General features: G+C 31.7%; 1 protein-coding gene across 1 annotated transcript; it reads left to right on the top strand.

Annotated features, from left to right (window-relative positions):
• Positions 1–1,241: 1,241 nt before the first annotated feature.
• Positions 1,242–6,448, top strand: LOC136061441 (methyl jasmonate esterase 1-like). Its single transcript, XM_065768423.1, has 3 exons — positions 1,242–1,699; positions 5,394–5,525; positions 5,930–6,448. Exons 1-3 carry the CDS (start codon positions 1,334–1,336, stop codon positions 6,215–6,217), a joined length of 786 nt encoding a protein of 261 aa, XP_065624495.1. The 5' UTR covers positions 1,242–1,333; the 3' UTR covers positions 6,218–6,448.
• Positions 6,449–17,566: the final 11,118 nt, after the last annotated feature.

The following is a 17,566-nucleotide window of genomic DNA, read 5'->3' as shown; positions in this document are numbered from 1 at the left end:
TGGGCATTTGCCCCTTATTTACAAACTATGCAGCAAAATGCCCATGTTTTGAAACTATTTAGAAAAATCTCATTGTTTTTTAAACTCGATTTTGACAAAATCGAGTTCTATGTAAAACTCGATATTTTCAAAATCGAGTTCTATGTATATTTTTAAGTGAAACTCAACATTAGCAATATTGAGTTCCACTTAAATTTTCAAAAAATTTAATTGACAAAATTTGTATAAAACTCGACATTGCTAATGTCGAATTCCACCTATAACTCGATTTTTTTTTTAAATTGAGTTAAAAAATAAGAGCATTTTGTTAAATAGTTTCAAAATAAAAACATTTTACTACATAATTTGTAAATTATAGGCAAATATCCATTTTTTCCGAGAACTTTCTCCACAATTTACATTCACCGAAAATAGAAGAGAGAGGGGGCAGATAACATTTAATAAAGTTAAAGTAATATTTATTATAAAAAATACTGTAGTAGTGACATCAACCATGTCCTGTTCTGTGTGTTTGTCACTTGATAGTGTTAAATTTTGTTTGTATTATGCTTGTCTTATAGTGTTTGTCTGTTAGTGTCTTTTAAAAAAATATAAATTTTGTTTGTATTATGCTTGTCTTATAGTGTTTGTCTGTTAGTACCTTTTAAAAAAATAAAATAAAATTTGAGATTATTTTCAACTTTGAAATTCATTGGTTAATTGTTAAGTGTTTGTGTGTAATGATTTGTAGATTATTGAATATTTAATGGGATGATAAGTTCAAATTATATTTTATTTGTAGATTATAAGAAAATCAACTACAATATTTTAATTTTTTCAAAAGAAAGGGTTCAAATGATTTGGAAGATTTTTTATAACAAAGTCAAGTTCTCTTTTCAATAATTTTGTGTATTTGTGAGTTTCATAATTTTTTATTTATTTTTTGTTTTGGTTTATACTTCTATGCCCTCCTAATTCCAAGTCCTAACAAGTAGTGTCTTAAGATGTGTTTAGATACTACTTATTTTGCTAAAAATACTATAGTAAAATAATTTTTAAATGTGTAAATAGTGTCATAGGACTCATTTTTAAAGAAAGTTCTGTAAAAAAAAAAGTTTGTGGGTCTCGTGAACAGTGCATGAGACCCACTGAACAATGCATAATCACATGAAAATTGACTTCTCAAAAAAAAAAAAAAAAAAAAGAAGAAGAAGAAGAAGAAGAAGATTGGGTAGACCCCACTTGTGAGAGAGAAGTAACATGCGCACAGGAAACATGATATAACTTCTAGAAAGTATAAAAGATTAAGCAATTATCGATAGTCACACACAACTGGCAACACAAGGTGGAGGAGATGGAGAAGAAGGAGAGGCATTTTGTGCTGGTTCATGGAGCCTGTCATGGAGCATGGAGTTGGTACAAAGTGGCAACCCTACTGAAATCGGCTGGTCATAAAGTAACAGCCTTGGACTTAGCTGCGAGCGGGATTCACCCAAAGCAAGCACATGAGCTCAGATCACTATCAGATTACCTTGAGCCTTTGATGGAATTCATGGCATCTCTTCCAGCAGATGAAAGAGTTATCCTTGTGGGCCACAGCTTGGGTGGAGCCTGTATCTCTGTTGCCATGGAAAAGTTCCCTGAGAAAGTTTCTGTTGCAGTATATGCTACAGCCCTTATGTTTGGTCCTGACCTCAATTTCTATGCAGTTTATGATGAGGTACTACTCTCTATCTGAGTTACTGCTATTAGATTTTGTAAGACAATCTAGCTTGACAATCTTGGATAATAGATGGGTATGGCAATGTAATGAAAATAATGGACTCGAAAAATTCTGTACAGTCTCTCGTTTCTAATCAAATCTTTTCTCTACATTTGAAACCTTCACCCCCAAAAATAATAGGACATGCATGTTTGTACATAATCAGATCATTTTATCATTAAAAATCACATTAAAATTTGTATGGCATAGATTTTATAAATAAAGCTCATGATAAGTTAAGGTTGAGGTTACATGGAAAAAAATGAACAGTTCTTATCACCGCATGCGTCACTAGTCTACCGGAGCAAAGCCACTGCTCTGGTGTTGCAAGGTGAGGGATTATGTTGAGTTTCTAAGAAAGTTTTGATTCTACTCTAATGAGTAATATAAAAAGCAAAAAACTTTTTTTTTTTTTGATAAAACATTTTAAAAAATATTTTCTAAACCGAAACACTTAGGCCGTTAATTTTTTCCTTAAAACTTTTAGTGCGTTATTATTAGTTGAAAGGATGATGACATTATGACCCTTCAACTATCACTTTTCATAAGAGTTGCTTGGAAAAGTCTAGTACCACAAATGTTTTTACAATTTCTTGTCACAACTATGACGTAGCAAAGTGTCATTAATAAAGAAAAAATAATTGATCTATGTATAAGTAATAGTTAACTACTCATAATTTATCACATTAAAATTGTGTCAAAAAAATTGTAGAATAATTTATTATCCTAGAACTCGGTTACCTAGGAAAATGCAATGGATAGGCACTGGCTTTGAGATTGAGATTTTAGTCTTAAGCAGGCCTCAGCCACACTCATGATTCGCTCTTATCTCTTCCTTTCAACAACCGGCTTTGAGATTGAGATTTTAGTCTTAAGCAGGCCTCAGCCACACTCATGATTCGCTCTTATCTCTTCCTTTCAACAACCATTCCTTTATTGTCTCATTCATCAATGTCACGACTTTTTTTTTTCCAAATTTAGATAAGTACTTTTTTTTGTATTTAAATTTAGATTTTTTTTGAGGAAGTATTTAAATTTAGATAAGTACTTGATTATTCTGCTTTGACATCCCAAGAATTGATGGATTTAACATCACTTTAATTGATTACAAAAAGGAAACATACATTATATAACTCATGCATATACACAACACAATTAAGAACAATTATAATTACACATATATACGATATATGAGTTCAAATTATACCTAGCATAAGAGTTACATATTTTTTAAGTCATAGATATACACATAAATGTTTTGGATATACACATGAGTTTACTTTTTCTTCTTCTTCTTTTTTGTTTATTAGGTTTTTTATGATTTATTTATATAAAACTCTTCGTCTTTTGCATAACATTAACTCACCTAAAACAATTTTAAAAGAAAAATTTATAGGACATGTGGCGCAAAATTAGACAACAATTAGAATCTAATTTAGAATCTAATTAAATTTTCTCTTAATTTTGGTTTTAAATATATACTAATGTGTAGCCCTGTACATATGCATGATACAATTAAAAACAATCACAATTATACTTTTTTTTTTTAAAGAGATTCAAATTATACATAGTATTAACTTACACTTTTTTAAACCATATATTTCTAAAATATGTAATGGTTTCTCATATTATATATACATATGATTTAGAATTTAATTAGATTTAGACTCTTTGTTTTTTTTACCCAATAATTCACTTGTCACAAAAATTAAAAATAAATGAAAATGTGGCAGAAAATTGGACTTTAATTGAAATTCAATTTAAAATCTAATTGGATTTGGACTCTTCGATTTTTACACTCAATAATTCATTTGGCACAAAATTAAAAATTAAATAGAACACGTGACACAAAATTGAGAATCTAATTAAAATATAATTGGATTTTCTCCGAACTTTGGCTATATATATATATATATATAGATTTGAGAGAGAGAAGAATGTATTATTATTATTAAATGATTAGAAGTCATAATATATTAACTTGAAGCATATTTGAGTGTTCTCTTTGTTCATCTCTTCCGCTTCTTCTATCTAAACTTAGGGTAAAATGAAAATCTCTTTTACTGCACACTCACAATATGTCACCTCAACATTAAAAAGTTGTGATTTTTTTTTTCTTTTATTAAATAAGAGTCTTATCAATAAGTGTCCTTAAGAACACAAGTTAAAAAAAAATAATATAAAAAAAAGCCCAATTATGAGTGATTATAATGCTCGTTTTTTGGGGGGGAAAAAAAAGAAAAGAAAAAAGAATGCACTTGTCAATAATGTATATTTGGCTTGCATAATGCTCTGTTTTTTTAAAATGTTAATAATTTGCATATGTAAATTCATTGTGATATATATATATATATAAACGCGACCACAAATATTGCATATATGCAACGAGAGTTTCAAATGTTGGATCATTCCTTACACCACCCCTCAAAAAAAAAAGATGATTTTAAGGCTACACTAGTTCAACATAAAATATCTTTTGGAAATTATTTCCTTTTTTTTTCCCAGGTGTTTGGCATGACTAAAAATGGTGTAAAACAATTTACACCCCAAAGCTTCTAAATTGGAGACCTCCTCCCTCTTCAAATTTTCCACCCACCATAATCACCACACTCCTCTTCATCATGGCCACCGCCCCCAACCACCCCATGCCTTAACATATAGAGACCTAAGAAGATTTGGAGCTTGCCTTGACAACATCGTTTTGATGGTGTCGAAGCTTTGCATGGTGTGGTGAGATCTACGATCAGGAAGATTCTCCCTCTTGTTAATCATCTTTTTCTTTTCTTTTTTTCTTTTTTATTTTTTAAGATTTGCGACTAGTTCACAATGAGATTGGTGATTGGGAAGACTCTCTTTCTTACTCGATCATTTTTTTTCTAGATATACGAGTAGTTCATAGTAAGATCTATGGCTGGTTCATTAGTAATTTTCCATTCAGACTAAACACCAAAAATCAAAACATTTTTTGATCATTAAACATTTTGCGTTGAAACAAATGTGCTCTTATTTGCAATATCACTAAAGTTTATTGGAATTTGTATCCTCCACTTGTTTTGCTAGTTATTTCGTAGGATTTGAATTTGGTGTAATAGCATAATTGAATTGTAAGAGCTAAAAGCAGGGGTGAATTTTTTATTTTATCTTATAGATATACTAGTTTCATGCCCCACTTCACGATGGATTTAAGTCACTATCAACCACTGGTTCAGTGTGGTTATCAGGTTTCTTTACCACATATCAAGTCATAGAAGTTATGGGATGAGTCCTAGTGATTGACAATCGTTATATTTACTTGGGATGTTAAAGGACTTGAAAGTTGAAACTATAGAGAATAAACATTAATTGTTTTTTATTATAAACTAATAACTCAACCGTTGAGCTTGGGTATGTGATGTGACCTTATGGATGAATGAGGATACACCTATGAGGGATAGTATCATAGGAATGTACCATGAAAAGTTTAACTGAAAAGGTAAATGAAATTATTAGATGTTTTGGTGTGAATTAGATTTTGTTTAGATCATGGTTTCCAATTTGCTTCTCTCAAGTTCTAACAATCAAAGGGGCTTTAAATCCCTCATTGATTAATGATCACTCCTCATTCCCATACTAGTTCTCAAATGTGCATAATGATATCTTTGGTTATATGTAGTTCTTTCGGAGAATGGATTCGCTCATGGACTCACAATTCACATTTGATCAAGGGCCCAACAACCCACCAACCACAGGGCTATTAGGGCCCAATTTGATGGCATCCAAGTATTACCAGCTCTCCCCACCTGAGGTAAGAATTTAGAGTTGACACTTTCCTTTAACCTCATAGTTATTCAACATTGTCACACGTTGATTAGGAAGAAAGCATTATAACAATAAAAAAAAATCAGAAAAGTTAGTTAGGCATGCAACCATCAAGTTAACAGCATGTATGAGTTTCAATTTCTTAATAAATTAGTTAGTATCTAGGATGCAAGGACATGAACACGAACATACATAGGATATAGTGACACAAACAATTTTTGAAAAATTATAACATGATACAGCAGATAGAACACTGTTACACCATATGTATGACACAGCTACAACATGAGTATGATACCCCAAATGAAGTGTCCATCTATCTTAGGCTTATATATATATATATATATATATATAATTTATTTAATAATGATCAATGATGAACTGAACTAGGATTTGACGCTTGCTATGTCGTTGGTGAGACCTTTTCGTCTTTATGGTCATGATGCATTGTCGTTAAAAGAAGCAGAACTAACCAAGGAGAAATATGGGTCTGTTCATAGAGTTTATATTGTGTGTGACCAAGACAGTGCTATAAAGGAGGATTTTCAAAGGTGGATGATCGAGAAAAATCCAACAGATGAAGTGAAGGTGATAACTGGTTCTGATCACATGGTTATGTTTTCTAAACCGAAGGAGCTGTGCGTATGTCTCCAAGAGATTGTGGAGAAATATTCTTAAATTTTTTATTTATGCCATATTTGTGTTAGACTTCCGAATATATTCTTCACAATGTATCTGATATAATGTATTGGTAAAATCAATTATTCTGTGTGTAATAAGCATCTTCCATAATATATTTTTCTAAAAAAAACATAATGTCAGTGAAATTATTACAAATGCGCAATAACATATATAATATCCACTCTTGCTATTCCTTTTGAGGTATTGAATGTGATTTACTTGCATCATGTGTATGTGTGCATAATGCAATGTTGTATGTGTCTTAAAAGTGACTGATAATTCTTTGCCCAAATGATACTATATATTTTTGTGGTTCTGTATAAAAAATTAAAGCAAGTGAAAAAATGCCCAATTTCAAAACCTGCACATATAAATCAGTAACCATTCATAATAGTTGTGGCAAAATGTGGCATACCTTCCACAATGAACATTGATAAAACCATCTATTTTGTTTACTCCTAGCCATGTTTAAACATGTGGCCACCTCCATATGCACATAATCCCCGACCATACTTATCTGAACTTAACAAAATTATACAATATCATCAAAATAAAAGCTGAACAAATACCTTTTTTTTTAACATGTGGCCACCTCTATTTTTTTTTTTTTTTTCTCATTACTTCAAATGAATAATTATAATAGATATGTGTGCGTGTGCAATTTATAACTTTTTCTTTTTTATGATGAACTCAGTACTAATAAAGTTCTATAACAATTATACTATAATATATATATATATATAACATTCTCCAAAACCATCTAACATAAAACATTACAATATTATACATGCATCGCACGGGTAACTTACTAGGTGTCTAAAAGATTATAAACGGCCCCTAATTCTTCTTAAGATTTCTAGTTGTACATGACTAATTGTTAGACTCCCCAATTGCCCAAAAGAAATTTTTATACTCAATCCAATGGGCAATAACTCACTCTAGCATCATTAATGACACAAAATTCACTTTATGTTTTCCTATCTTATCTCCAAAAAAAAAAAAAAAACACTCACGGAAGCTACCTATGGAAATTAATTTTCCTTAGCACTACGGCTAGGGGTGTCCAAACAAAACTGAGAACCGACCCACCTGCCCAACCCGTCCGATTTGGCATTAGAACCAGTCGACCCAATACCGGTGACGATTGGCGACGGATTTTTGCCCCCTGAACCTGAAAACAGCGGGTCGGTTGGCAGGTCTGAGGCTAAGAAACCAATCTTCAACCAACCCAATAGTCTACAGACTAGAAAGTCGCCATTCACCATCAATAATAGTGGTTCATTGATGTTTTCTGTCCAATCTGTCAAGATCTAGCTTGAACTCAAAGAGATCAGGCGAGATCTCGTCCAAATTTGGCCTGATCTCTTCGAGATATGCCGAGATCTCATTGAGATCAAGCCAAATCTCATGAGATTTGGCTTGATCTCTTCGAGATTCGTCGAGATCTCGTTAAGATCCGGCTAGGTCTCGCCAGATCCGGCAGCTTTCGGCAAAATCCAGCAAAATTTCTCAGAACTTGAAACCAACCGAGGACTGATTGGTACCTAGTGAAAATCCAACCACCCGAACCAACTCCTTTCACCAGTCGGCAACAGGTCTAGGCATGGGAAACCCGAAGTGGTCAGGTTAGTTTCGAGTTGGGTACAAACCTGACCTGGACCAACCTGTGGACGGCCTTAACTACAGCTACTGCCTTTGCCAGCCCATATTGCCCCATTCTCTTTCTTCTCAATGCAACAACTATGGGGGAAAATGGCTAAATAACCTTAATTTTTAAACTATGTAACCAAATAACTATTTTTTAAAACTATCTAGCAAAATACCACTATTTTGGAACTCGACATCACTGAGGTTGAGTTCTATACACATTTTTAACAATTTAGTAATGTTGAGTTCTATGCATATTTTTAAGTGAAATTCGACATTTCTAATGTCGAGTTCTATAAAAAATTTTCAAAAATATTTAAGTGGCAAAATATACTTAGAACTTGACATTGCTAATTTCGAGTTCTGCCAAGAACTTGATGACGTCAGTAATGTCAAGTACCAAAACAGTCGTATCTTACTACGTAGTTTGAGAAGGGAGTTGTTTAACTAAATAGTTTAAAAATTATGATTATTTAGCCATTTTTCCCCAACAAATATCATCTCGACATAACTAAAACTAACTCATTTTACCTATAACAAAAAATCTGACCATTAATCAAATTTTTGTCCGGATGCAGCATCACCTCTTTGACGCTTTGCTGAAATGAATTTGCAAGTGGGATTTTTCTTCTCTCTCTCTCTCTCTCTCTCTCTCTCTCTCTCTCTCTCTCTCTCTCTCTCTCTCTCTCTCTCTCTCTCTCTCTCTCTCTCTCTCTCTCTCTCTCTCTCTCTCTCAAAATCATCATCATTCTTTTATCGTTATTCTTGCTATATGATAATATACAATGAGTATGAAAACTTGTCAAAACAAGACTCTTTTTTTTTTTTTTTGGTGTAAGGATATTTTTGTATAGTGTTTACAGCAAACTAAACAATTTTTGCTTGTTTATTAATGTTTAAGAATATTGTGATATATCAAAGATGATAATTTTGTACTTAATAAATTTATGAATTATAGTTATTGTATTAATACTACAATTTGGCCACCTCTAGTAAATTTTTCTGGCTACACCCTTGGGTTAAAGGTATCAAGGTATAAAAAAAGATAAAAATTTAAAAGGTTAAAAATATTTTTGATTCAAGGATTAAGATTTAAAGTGAACTTATCAAGTTTCAATTTTAACCCTTAAAAGTGGTTTTGCATGGTGCAATAGCTACCAAATCTCAATCCTTGAATTCATGCCCCACTTCGCAATGGTTTTAAGTTATTGTTGACCATTGGTTCAATGTGGTTACCAGGTTTCTTTACCACACATCAAGTCATAGAAGTTATGGGATGGGGCTTGGTGATCAACAACAAATTAAGATCAGGTTGAGATTGAGAGTTGGAAAAGGTAACTTTCAATCTCAATCATTGAATAAAATAAAGTAAAAATTTGTTAAAAAGTTAAAGTTAAAAAGTGGGTGTGGTAAAAAAATTTGTGAGAAGAGAGGGGTAATCGCATGGTGCAATTACACCAAATCTCAATCTATTAACAACAGTTATATATACTTGGGATGTTATAGGACCTTATATATATATATATATATATACAAGATAAAAATTCTAATTTAGCCTAATCTAGAGACTTGAACCCCAGCCCTTACTCACCACACCCTACAAGTACCTATACACTTGTGGAGTAACCATCGCGCTAAAAGGCAATCAACAACAGATTGAGATCAGGTTGAGATTGAGAATTGGAAAAGCCAACTTTCAATCTCAACCATTGAATAAATAAAGTTAAAATTAAAAAGTGGGTGTGGTAAAAAATTTTGTAAGAGAAGAGAGGGGTAATCGCATGGTGCAATTGCACCAAATCTCAATCTATTAACAACAGTTATATATACTTGGGATGTTATAGGACCTTTTTTTTTTTTTTTTTTGGATACAAGATAAAAATTCTAATGTAGCATAATCTAGAGACTTGAACCACAGCCCTTACTCCTCACACCCTACAAGTATTTATACACTTGTGGAGTAACCATCGTGCTAAAAGTGTGCAGTGATGATGTTAAAGGACTTGAAACTATTGAGAATAGACTTTGACCGTTTTTTATCATAAACAAAACTGTCGAGCTTGGGTATGTGATGTGACCTTATGGAGGATACACCTTTTAGGGATAGTATCATAGGAATGTACCATGAAAAGATTAGCTGAAAAGGTAAATGAAATTATTACATGTTTTACTGTGAATTCGATAATGTTTAGATCATGGATTTCCAATTTGCCTCTCTCAAATTTAGGACAATCAAAGGAGCTCCAAATCCCTCATCGAGTTAGTGGTCACTGCTCTTTCCTATACTAGCTCCCAAATGTGCATAATGATATATTTGGTTATATGTAGTTCTTTCGGAGGTTGGATTCGTTCATGGACTCACAATTCACATTGGATCTAGGGCCCAACAACCCACCAACCTCATCACTATTTCGGTCCAATTTCATGTCAACCAAGTTATACTAGCTCTCCCCACCTAAGGTAAGATATAGAGTTTATACTTTTCTTTAACCTCATATTTATTCAACATTGTCACACGTTGATTAGGAAGAAAACATTAGAAAGAAAAATCAGAAAAGTTAGTCAGGCATGCAATCATCAATTTAACAACTCGTATAAGTTTCAAATTCTTAAACAATTAGCTTATATATATATATATATATATTGAAATTACTTAACAATGATTAATGATGAACTGAACTAGGATTTGACGCTATCCATGTCTTTGGTGAGACCTTTCCGTCTTTATGGTGACGATGCATTGTTGTTAAAATATGCAGAACTAACCTAGGAGAAATATGGGTCTGTTTGTAGAGTTTATATTGTGTGTGACCAAGACAATGTTGTAAAGGAGGATTTTCAAAGGTGGATGATCGAGAATAATCCAATAGATGAAGTGAATGTGATAATTGGTTCTGATCACACGGTCATGTTTTCTAAACCAAAGGAGCTGTGCTCATGTCTCCAAGAGATTGCGGATAAATATTCTTAAATTTCTTATTTATGCCGTTTGTGTGCTGGAATTTGGAATGTATTTTTTCACTATGTATCTCTGAAATAATGTATTTTTCTAAAAAGACATAATGTTAGAGAAATTACAAATGCACAATAACAAATAATCCACCCTTGCTATCCCTTATGAGGTATTGAATATGATTTACTTGCATCATGTATACGTGTGCTCAACGGAATATTGTATTTGTCTAAAAAATGACTGGTTATTCTATGGTCCATATGAAACTATTTTTGTGGTTCTATACAACAAAAGCAAGTGAAAAAATGTTCAATTTCGAAACCTGCACATATAAATCAGTAACCATTCATAATAGTTGTTTCAAAATGTGGCATACATTGATAAAACCATCTATTTTGTTTAGTCCTAGCAATGTTCAAACATGTGGCCACCTCCATATGCACATAATCCCCAAGCATACTTATCTGCACTTAACAAAATTATACAATATCATCAAAATAAAAGCTCAACCACTACCTTGCATAGTAGTGTAACCATCCACAATTATAAAAATAGAGTTGTCTACAAACATAACATACATATTGTGCTTTATCTGATATGGTGTCAAAGTTTAAATACAGTAATTTGAGCTACAAAATGAGAATTATTCAAGATCATAGTCAGATGATGAGTGATTTTGATTATGATAAGTAAGAACACCCGATACTCTAGCAAGTACCATTGTCAAATGATGTGGCTATGTGTTGAGTGGTACATAGCTCATTAGATGGTAAGTTCTAGAGCTGGATGTCACAGTTGGCACTTGGTGTTAACTTCAACTTACTCTAAGAACAAACAAGAGAACCATCTAATAACTTGTTATAGAATTTATATTTTGAAAATTTCATCATTGAAATTACATATTCTATATATTCTTAACATTTATGTCAATTGGATATTATTTACTGTTCGACGCATAACTCATTTTTTATGCATTATTTTAAACTACAAAAACTCGAATTTAAACAATTGATTATTGACATGGCTATTAATGTTTAATCACCTTGAAATTTTGCAAGCATGGAGAATATACAATGATAATATAATCCAATGGTGGATTTGTCAAAATTTACATCGAATTAAAAAATATTGAGTAGTGTAACATTACTTAGAGTTACACCAGGTGTAACTTGAACCCAACTATATATATACACACTATTAATAACATGATTTTTTGTTTGGGTTTCATCATTTTGTGTACAAAAATATCCTCACACAAATTTTTAAATGCTCTAAAATACCCCTATCTTTTAGTTAAATAGTTTTAAATTTAAAAACACAAATTAGTTAAAAAAGTAATTTACTATTTTGTAAAATGTTCCTTATTTTTAGGCTTTCAAACTTTTTTATGCATTATTTAAAACTACAAAAACTTGAATTTAAACAATTGATTGTTCAAATGACTATTAATCTTTGATCACCTTAAAATTTTGCAATCATGGAGAATATACAAAGATAATGTAATTTAATAATGGATTTGTCAAAATTTACATCGAATTAAAAAATATTGAGTGGTATAACATTACTTAGAGTTACACCATGTGTAACTTGAACCCAACCATATATATAAATATATACACACACACACACACATTATTAATAACAAGATTTTTTGTTTGGGTTTCATCATTTTGTGTACAAAAATATCTTCATACAAATTTTTAAGTGTTCTAAAATACTCCAATCTTTTAGTTAAATAATTTTAAATTTAAAAACACAAATTGGTTAAAAATAATAATTTATTATTTTTTAAAATATTCCTAAGTTTTAGGCTTTCAAACTTTATTCACTTTTAAACATTATTTCACTAAACCCAAAATAAAAAATAAAAAAGAGCCTCATCACACGCAAAGCGCTTGTAATGATGCTAATATGTGTGTATGTATACATATACATACATACATATATATATATATATGCGCTATACTAAACAAGCTTATCAAAATACTTATTCAAAAAAATATAGATGAAGCCCAAATGTAAGGACCAATCCCATATATAAATTCAATGTGGGAACATTGTGGGAGTTGAGTCAGTTAACACTTTCCCTTATTTTGACCTCAATGGAAAGTATTATAAATTGCACATGTAATGAGGCTAATATGTGTGTATATATATATTCACTATACTAAACAGGCTTATCAAAATACTTATTCAAAAAATAAAGACAAAGCCCAAATGTAAGGACCAATCTTCTATATAAATTCAATGTGGGAACATTGTGGGAGTTGAGTCAGTTGACACCTTCACCTATTTTGAGCTCAATGGGAAGTATTAGAAATGATTTGGCAGTGTTTAGCTATTTGCAAGCCCCTTGAGCCCATGTTAGGTATGTGATGCAAAAATAAAATAAAATTTCAAGTGTGAAGACTAATCGGTTTGACAATTTGTCTTGTTTAGCAAAAAAAAAAAAAAAAAAAAAAAAAAAAAACACAAACAAACATCCAAACAAATTAGCCTCCTATGAACTTAGCATCCATTTACTTCTACAATTTTACCATTATAGAATCTTTTACTGTTGAAACTATACCTACCGACCTCATGTAATGAAGCCATTAATTTGGCTTACCTAAAAACATTTTATTTTTCATTCCCATTTTCCGTGAGTCTTACAACGGCTATTTTCTATCCATTAGATGCTCAATCAGTCATTTTAATTTTGTTAGTGCTTTTAAGTATTAATAATAAATTACACTGATTAAAAGTGTCTCACAAAAATCTTCTGCTACTGTAGTTATTTTTAGGTTAATTTGACCAAACTAATACACGAAAATATGTATATATATATATATAATATTTAGCATTTTTCTTGCATTGTGAATCAGTTTGATAGTTTTTAGCCTCCCCAAACGAATATTTTTGTTCTGCCCCTGAATGGGACCCATAGGATTATTTGTGACTCAGCTCTCTCAATGTTCCTACATTGAATTTATATATGGGATTGGTCCTTACATTTGGGCTTCGTCCATATCTTTTTGAATATATATTTTGATAAGCCTGTACAGTATAGTGCAAATAAAAAATTAAATAAATATTTTAAAAATCTCACTGCTGAATAATATGTTTTATATATTTTTAACATTCATGCCAATTTTTATATTAATTGAATGTTATGACCATTGATCTTTAATCGTCTTTAAATATTACAAGCATAGAAAATATACGTAAATAATGTAATTTAACTATAGATTTGTCAAAATTTACATCTAATTAAAAGTAAAAGCAAGCAGGAAGCAATGGGCTGTAACTCGTCCCCTACCAAATTCTCAACATCCATTAATTTCCAACATACAAGTTTCGTTTTTCACATTAAGCATTTCTGGGACATGGTTTTTCACAGAAAATGTGGATTGTTTCGTATACTTTCTTTATGTATCATTAGATATCTTTGTTTGATGCAACCAAATTTATTTATTGACTTGGATTTAATACTGTATGAACTTATTTTGGCATTTTTTTCATATATTTATTTGACCTTACTAAGTTACTATACATCTCTCTTTATATCTTAAGGATAAAGTTTGGTTACAAACGTTTTCTTCTTATGCACTTTATGCTTGCAAATTTTTTTTTGAAATTTAAATATCAATAATTATATCATCAATCAAATATTTAAATTTTAAGTTTTTGTAATTTAAAATTATGCATAAAAAATAAGTTTACAAATTGAATAATAAATAACATTCGATTGACACGAAATTTGACATGCGTGTTAAAAACATAAAGAACATGCAATCCAACCGATAGACTTTCAAAATATGTAACCATGTTAGAGCACTAGCATTGAGGGTGTAAACACCCCTCAGTTGCTATTTCACTAACTGAACCCTTCAATTCATTCCACATCCGGGTATGCAAACCCAAAAAGTTTTCCATCTCAATTACAGTAAAATTGCATATTTGCAACCTACTGTTCATAAGGATGTAAAAAATTTATAACTTTTTATTCTCTTCCTCTCACTCAGAGTGCAAACTCCTCTACCTCTCTCTTCTTTTTATTTTTTTTTTCTTTTTTCTATCCCCTTCTCTCACGCTTTCTACTCTCTTCCTCTCACGGTGGCTTTAGATCGGCGGGGGTCACTGGGATTGTGGGTGGCTATGGGTTGGCATGGGTGGTTTTATTCGCCGTGGGATTGTGTGCCGCCATGGGTAGGTGGTTTTGCTCACCGTGGATCTTGTGTGTTTAGATTTGGATTTTTTGTGTATTTCCGGTGATGAATCAATGTTCAGATTTGAGTATTTTGGCGCTTGGGTTTTTGTTGGAGTGTTTCTCAGTGGTGCTACTGTAGATGGGTGTTTCGGTGGTGTTGTTGTGGGTTGCCATTGCTGTTACTGGTTGCAGGTGATGGGTTGTCGTTGATAGGTTGCCATTGCTATTGGTGGTTGCCGTTGCTGTGGGTTTGGTGTTACAATGGTGGGTTTAGGGTTTTGGTTTGGTGTTTTAATGGAGTTTCAGAGGTGGTGGTCGTGGTGGTGGTGTTTGATGTTTCTGGGTGGTTGAGTTTGGTGTTCGATGATCGGTGGTGCTAGTATGTTTCTGGGTGTTTGATGTTTTAGAAGAGATAATAATTTTTAATATTATTTGTTGGTATATTTTATATTATTTTAATGAGTTGTTTGTAAAAATAGAAGTTGAGATGTTAGGAGAGTTGTAAACTGAGATTGTAAAATAGATAAAGTAGGTTTTTAGGTTGTAAAATATAACTTTTTTGGCATCCCGTATACTAATGCTCTTAGTTTGTTTTAGTGGGGGTTGTAGCTAAACTTTGTCCTATGCTTTATAGTCTAATTATTTTCATGAAAGAATATTTTTTTATGAATACAAATTTTTTATACCACTTTTATGTTCTATCAATTACAATATAGCATGTGTTTGATTTTTTTCCCTTTTAAACATTGATTATTTTATAAGGAAAGTCAAATATATATATATATATATGATAAAGTTGTGATTAATGAAATATAAAATAAAACATAAAGAAATTATACAGAAGATTTATATTCCTCTTTTATTAATTTACATTATTATTCTACTTCCCTTCCCACACTCATTGGATTATTTTATTGTATAAAGGAAACTATATCGGTAGTGGTTAATAAAAGTGATCCATTGGTATGTGTTTTAGAAGAAATTTTTAGGTCCACCGAGAGGATCAATTAAGTGGTCATCCTAATCAATGAAATAATGCCACTCATATAAATGTGTGAGTTAGATTCTTAATCAATGCAAGAATTGAAAACAAAAAATCACTAAGTAATACCATATTTGCATAAATAACAACATTTTATTGGTTAAAAGTACCAAAAAGATCACTTCAGCAATCACCCCAACAGATCTAATAATTTCTCATGCTTTAGACCGATTATCTCAAACAGTTCAAATCTAGCCATTGACTTATCAAACGCTAGTATTGGGCCTACTATTGGCAACAAAAAGATCTCAACACTCGACAGTTGGAACATTCTTTACGAGCAATTTTTCACTAAAAAGATCTCAACTCTTGAAATTTGGTCTGTTTTAATTTTTGTCCTTTTAAAAATAAATAAAAAATTCTTCCCTCAACTTTCATTTCATATCAATTCGGTCATTATGTGCACTTGGGTTAAGTGGGTGATGTTGCATGCCCAAAACAACATAATTTTGATTTTGATTTTTTTTTTTTTGGTTTTAAGTCTTAATAAAAAGGAGATAATTTTTATAAAAAAAATTAAGAAATTTTATTTTATTTTAAAAAATCTACTCTTATAACTAAACACAAACTTCATAGTTAAAAGATTGAATTTTTTTTCCATTTAACTTTATTATTAGAAGAATTTTGTTAATTGACCAGCCGGGAAAGAAAGTGGAAAACTAGCATCTCTAGTTTTAAAAACTCGAGTTCAATAGTAAATTGAGTTTTAAAAACTCGAGTTCTAGACTTCTGACTTAGTGATGTGGACGAAAATTCCATGTGGAACTCGACTCTTAGAGACTTGAGTTCCAGTGGGTACTCGTACATTAAGACGAACAGATCCACGGAGAAAAGGAAAAAATAAAAGAAGAAAACACGGAGAAGAAGAAAAAAAGAAGAAGAAGACCACCAGCACCAGATCGCGTCCAATTGGAGCTCCAGCGCTCTTGCTCTGTTCTTCATCTCTTCGTCCACCCAGTTGCAGAAGATCAGATTGTCCACCAGCACCAGATTGTCTTCTTCAGCACTGCGTTCTTCTGGTTTTGTTTTTCTTGAAGTCCAACAAAAATCGAGTTTGTAAGACTCGGTTTTGGTTTTTAGAACTTGAGTCTTATAGACTCAAGATCTATGTGGCTAAATTGGTACACGGCAGTAGTAGAACTCGAGTTTGAAAGCGTCGATTTTCGTCATCGATCTCAAGTTTTAAAAACTCGAGATGCTATTTTCCATTATCCTTTCGAATTTTAGTTAACTTACTATATACAACCCCCTCACACTATTAGTCTGCAAATTCCCTCTAAAAGATTCATGCAAGGTGATGCACAACATATTTTTCAACCACAAAACGCCAACTCTCATCACTATGAACAACATACTCATCAACACAAAAGAAAAAATTATCCACTAGCACACAACCCCCTCGTGGTGAGGATTCGTGTTTTTGGGCCATGCACATTGGATTCATTGGTATCCTAAAAACGTAGACTGTCGTCATATCGTTGAAATAGTTCTTCAACAATATCGGTGGTGATTTTT

This window comes from Quercus suber, unplaced genomic scaffold (assembly GCF_002906115.3).
Source record: "Quercus suber isolate HL8 unplaced genomic scaffold, Cork oak 2.0 scaffold_932, whole genome shotgun sequence".
NCBI lineage: Eukaryota > Viridiplantae > Streptophyta > Magnoliopsida > Fagales > Fagaceae > Quercus > Quercus suber.
The sequence above is the reverse complement of the archived record's forward strand: the minus strand, read 5'-3'. Positions and strand labels throughout refer to the sequence as shown.

What these genes read in the sequence shown, in the direction of transcription:
- LOC136061441 (XM_065768423.1), top strand. Translation starts at nt 1,334, where the DNA reads ATGGAGAAGAAGGAGAGGCATTTTGTGCTGGTTCATGGAGCCTGTCAT. An exon ending in TCTATGCAGTTTATGATGAG is followed by an intron (nt 1,700 to 5,393) that starts GTACTACTCTCT and finishes GGTTATATGTAG; the next exon opens with TTCTTTCGGAGAATGGATTC. An exon ending in ACCAGCTCTCCCCACCTGAG is followed by an intron (nt 5,526 to 5,929) that starts GTAAGAATTTAG and finishes GAACTGAACTAG; the next exon opens with GATTTGACGCTTGCTATGTC.